Source organism: Montipora capricornis, chromosome 2 (assembly GCF_036669925.1).
Source record: "Montipora capricornis isolate CH-2021 chromosome 2, ASM3666992v2, whole genome shotgun sequence".
NCBI classification, from domain to species: Eukaryota; Metazoa; Cnidaria; class Anthozoa; order Scleractinia; family Acroporidae; genus Montipora; species Montipora capricornis.
In genome coordinates, this window is record NC_090884.1 from 2631854 (window position 1) to 2636853 (window position 5000).

Here is a 5000-nt window from a genome sequence, read left to right on the forward strand (position 1 = left end):
CAGATTTAAGAGATATTTAGAGAGAAAATTGAAAGTTCATCGTCAGGTGCTCTCGTCCTCCACATGACCTGAAATTTGATCATATCACGTCGTTGTCAAGACGCAAATAACGGCAAAGAAATGTATCAAAATGTTAAACGCACGTGCAGGGCGTGCAGAACTTTTGTTTTGTTATGTGGCGTTCTCGTAGGCCTCGTCGTCGTCCTTGCTTAAGCTCCCAGTTGACTTCAGTTAACAACTTGTTTCATCTGTTATCTTTGTTGTCAAGAGCAGCGTTAAAAACCTTGTCATATGTATCCTCGCTATATGAAGTGATGGTTGGAATACCAGCTTCCGTTAGTGCCTCGTCATAAGACAGACGGGGGCAAATGATTGACAGGGCCCTTTTCTGGACCCGCTCCAGCTCGCACTGTAAGTACCTGGGCAGGGCATAAAAGGCACTGCATAAACTTGGATAGTTTACTCTAGTTTATATAGCTTTATGCAAAATTTCAGACAATCCAATCAATAACTATTCAAAGCCCTCGTTTCCCTCGTTTCCAAGGTCCGGCCACCCTAGAGCCTCCTCGGATAGCACATTTCGTAATTCCCTATACCAGCAATATTCTTGGATTAGTAAAATGCGTTCGATATCTAGTAAATAGAGGATATTACATGGCTGCGCGGAGATACGAAATTTCTCTACGGCGCGATATTTATATGTAACCATAACAACAGTGATCTTTTCACGTGTGAAGATATCATGTTTTCGAGCGAAAGCTCACTTGGTATTTCATTGGTGTTTATATAATAAAATGAGATATTTTTAATGTTCTGATTACCCAGAAATATTCAGGGAAAGTGGACTTGTGGCGTGACTTTAGGCAGGGTCTTAAACCATTTGTTCTGAGCCTGCAATGTTTTGTTCACTGACTTAAGCGGATGCACTTATTGCACGTCATCACTCAATAGACCTTTTTGTAAATACGGCGGTCATCCTGAACATCCCATAATGTCAAAATCAAAATGGCCACCGTATCTGCAAAAACGTCTCTTACACTGGACAGTTGCAGGGCCTTGAGGTCCTCGCATGGTTGGTAGTTTAAGAAACCACAACGGCTACGGCGACGAAAACTTCACTTCAAAATATAAGTTTTAGCTATTCTAAGTGTCCAAAAACTGGATTTGTACGGACGGATTTGAAGTAAAGAGTGAGACTGAAAGATTCCCCGTAGTTTGTCCACGTTGTCGTCAAAACCTTACATTTAGTCATTTCACGTAGTAGTTTTGACGAGTACGGGAGAGAGTTGTTCAAAAATGCGTGCCGCACCGGCAGCACGATCATTTTGGTTCTTTTAATCAATAATATCACTGCTTTTTGGCGCTGTCGGTGCCGTAGCCGTCGTCGTTTCTTAACACTCCCTGATATCGAGGCGAGTGGTCAGGCAATCGAAGATGGCGCCCAAACTCTAAAATCACAGCGCCCAGAAAGAAGCGGCTCCAATAGAATGCATTCTCCTGACGTCCAACGCAATCATATAGACACAAGTTGATATATGAAAAAAAAATCATTAATAAACTGAATGCCTGTGAAGGGAAGGCAAACGCATAACAAATTGATTACGTTGAAAATAGGCATCATTTTTTCCCTCCGGAAAATGTCAACTGATAGGCCGGTTATCTGCACAGTTGGCCAATTGTTACAAAACTATACGTTGAAACGTGTCCTAATATAACTTATGATCCTGTTTTTTTTCCTATCAATTTCAGATTGCCAGGAAACAAACAACACAGAGGCAAAAACGTTCTTTCGCCATATTGTATATCCTTTCATAGACAGAACAAACGATGATTTTCTGGAATCTCCTATGGTATATCTAGCCAAAGACAACATGAAAAACATCGAATTAAGGGGTGGCTCAATTTTTCCAGAGAAGCATACCCTTACACCGGTGGCGACAGTGGATGACGTGATTCAATCCATTTTGAAAGCAAAAAGAGAGAAGAAAATTCTACGAGTCGCTGGAGCACAGCATTCCGTAAATAACGCCATTTTCCCTGACGATGGCGTAACCTTACTGTTGACGGGGGACTTGCGTAAAGTGGAAATACTGCGTGTCCGGAAAGAAAGGCGCAAGAAATGGCTGTACTGTCGCATCGGTGGAGGATGTTATCTGGGTAAAGATCCAATGGATCCAAATTCCAACCTGAAAAACTCAGCATGTTATCAAGTGGCTGTTCATGGGTTTGGTTTCCCTGAGCTTGGAGGCATCATCCAACAGTCAGTTGGCGGCTTCCTATCTACTGGTTCTGCAGGTGGAAGTTTGAAGCATAGCTTTTGCGACGTGATCCGCGAAATCGAGTTCGTGGATGGCAATGGTCAACTGCAGGTTGCCAAACCTGGAACGGATCTTTGGGCTGCAGTTGGTGTTTCCATGGGCCTCTTCGGCGTCATAACCCACGTTTCGTTCCGCCTGCCTCAAATGAGGCTTGTTGAGGGATCAGAGTCAGATCACAACTTTGCCGAATCAATGCTCGGACCGGACAAGGAAGGAAACAGCAAACTGAAGGAAAGCCTTGAGAAAAACGAGTACATGCGAGTGAACTGGTTCCCACAGAAGAAAGTAAAACGCGTTCAACAGTGGGTTGGGAAAAGAACCACCAGTGGAGACATCATTCCTTACAAGTCAGTTGTCTCCAATATCCTCGCTGCTGGAATGGCTGCAATCTCATTTGCAACGTGTGATTTTCTGCTTGAGAAGGCACATCCAACAGAAGTGGATTATGACATTATCGGAGCCATTTTGAGAGTGTTCGTGCCCCTTGAAAAGCCAAAGCGTTTCCGCGACACCTGGTATAAAACTCTGCCCATGGACAACGAGGTTCACACTGACACCATCCTTAAAGTGGATTTCACTGAAATCTGGATTCCCCTCGACCAATGTCAAACCGTCATTGATAAACTTCAGAAGCTTTTCGAGAACCAGAAAGCCTGCAACAACTTTGCAACTGAGATTTACGGTGCTAAGGAGACTCCATTTTGGTTGAGTATGTCGTACAACCAGAAAATGGTGCGCGTTGACCCTTACTGGTGGGCTTACAACAAAGGTGACAAAAGGACGTTCTTCTCCTATTTCTGGAATGTACTGCTCGATATTCCTGGAACGCGTCTTCATTGGGGCAAGTACCTTCCCCTTCCTAGTCAGGTGTGTGGGGATACAACATTCAACCTGGCATATTTGAAGAGCGTGTACCCCAAGATGGATGATTGGCTGACGATGCGTGAGAAGATGGATCCTGATCAAATGTTTGTCACAAAATATTGGCGAGACATCCTCGAAATACCAACGAAATACTAAAAAGCGGACTGATCTTAGTTGATTGAAGTGATTTCGCGTCTTTTCAGGATAAAGAAACTTTGCTGCTGCGGCACATCTTGTTAATAGAAAGAAGATTTAGATCTCTTTAGTTTCATTGACCAGTAAAAGAGAACGAAGAGTATTAGAGCCGGATATATAATGAGCTTTAAGGAGCGGCGATTACACAGAAGAAAGTGGGCTTGCACAAATCGGTTTTATTGGGGGTTCTTTTACGGAAAGATAAGGGCGGGCCACAGACATTTCTGTGGAATCCCGGGGACGGGTAGGTTAATTCCCCCAACCCCTCTCATCATGTTTCCCTCTGGTGGTACCCGTTTTTTTCTGAGGTCAGAACTAATCCTACTCCTAGACTAATTAGCTTACAACCTCATTGATCTCACCCTATCCGAAATTCTGCGGGGCTTTGGTATATTTCAAGTTACATGAAAATGATGTCTGGAGTTATCAAAACGTTGCAGCGTTAACTTATAACGCTTATCTTTATTCCAACTTGTTTATCTGAATCTAATCTAATTCATTCGCTTTGGTTTTAAGAATAGTTATTTCATGATTTATGACAATGTTACCATAATTAAACTAGCATCCATTTACCCTTTGAAACATAGCAGATGCAAAGGCTGTAAAAAAGATAACTTTGTTCTTAAGATGTCACTACATCATGAGTTATCATGAGAATCATTACACAAATAACCACAGTTTTCAAAAGCTGTTCTGGCTAAAGAAAATGGCCTTCTTTGTATCTTAATAAAGGCTTTTTTTGATCGCATTGTGCATGCAGTCGTAAAGGTGGTTCAAATATCTGGTTACCACCAGTATTAGCAAGTCATACAACAACTCATAAAAACCACTCCCTCGTCCCATCTCATCCTCAGATTATACGTGCTTTGCTTTCATTCAGCTGTCCAAAAGGAATGCGGCCTCTTGAAAGAATATTCCGATATTCGATGAACATACATGTACTAATTTCCCTTCTGCACATGCGCGCGTAATACGTTACCTTGTTCCCAGTCCATCAAACGATGGCAATGGATCCAAAATCAAATATTTTTGGAATGGTTAGAGCGCTGCATGACGAGGGAAAGATCAGGGTTTTCTGGTGAGATGAAGAAAAATGAGAAAACCATGTAAAATCTACTTAACTCTTGGCTGTGTCAGTTACTCCGAAAATAGCATTCCTCGCACGCACAAGTGTGATTCTACCGACAACTACTGAACTACCTAATGATAATGTTTTACGGGCCTCATAGTTTTGTATCTTCGACGATCTTCTCGTCATCATAAGAAACATCCAAATATTGATTGCAAAAGGACAAATTCATTACTGTCGTTGTGTTTATAGTGTGTTGTCCGCAGGTTGGTCCAATAACCATCACTATGCTTGAAGACCGCCTAACCGAAGGCGACAAAACTGATGATGGGCTTCTCCAGTGGTTAATCTTTCCACTTGTTACTAACTCTGGTGAGGACTGGATATCCAAGCTCGTAGTTGTACTTCTTTCGATGACACTCGTAAACTGTTTTAGAGAACCGTGAATTACGGCTGCTGCCTGTTGATTCCTATTTCTTCGCTTCGTTGTATCATTTCGGGAAGTGCCTCCCGGTCGAAGGCTTTTTTTTCTACCGCAAAACACATAGACAAAA

General features: G+C 42.5%; 2 protein-coding genes across 2 annotated transcripts in view; one reads left to right on the forward strand and one right to left on the reverse strand.

Annotated features, from left to right (window-relative positions):
• LOC138038435 (L-gulonolactone oxidase-like) overlaps positions 1 to 4125 on the forward strand; it is an 8881-nt gene extending 4756 nt beyond the window's left edge. Inside the window, exon 2 of the mRNA XM_068884296.1 lies at positions 1750 to 4125. Coding sequence (XP_068740397.1) covers positions 1750 to 3338 — 1589 coding nt within the window. The 3' untranslated portion in view covers positions 3339 to 4125. The remainder of the gene's footprint in view (positions 1 to 1749) is intronic.
• Positions 3801 to 5000, reverse strand: part of LOC138038438 (galanin receptor type 1-like) — a 2340-nt gene continuing 1140 nt past the window's right edge. The window contains exon 1 of the mRNA XM_068884299.1: positions 3801 to 5000. This exon is cut by the window's right edge and continues 1140 nt beyond it. Coding sequence (XP_068740400.1) covers positions 4601 to 5000 — 400 coding nt within the window. The 3' untranslated portion in view covers positions 3801 to 4600.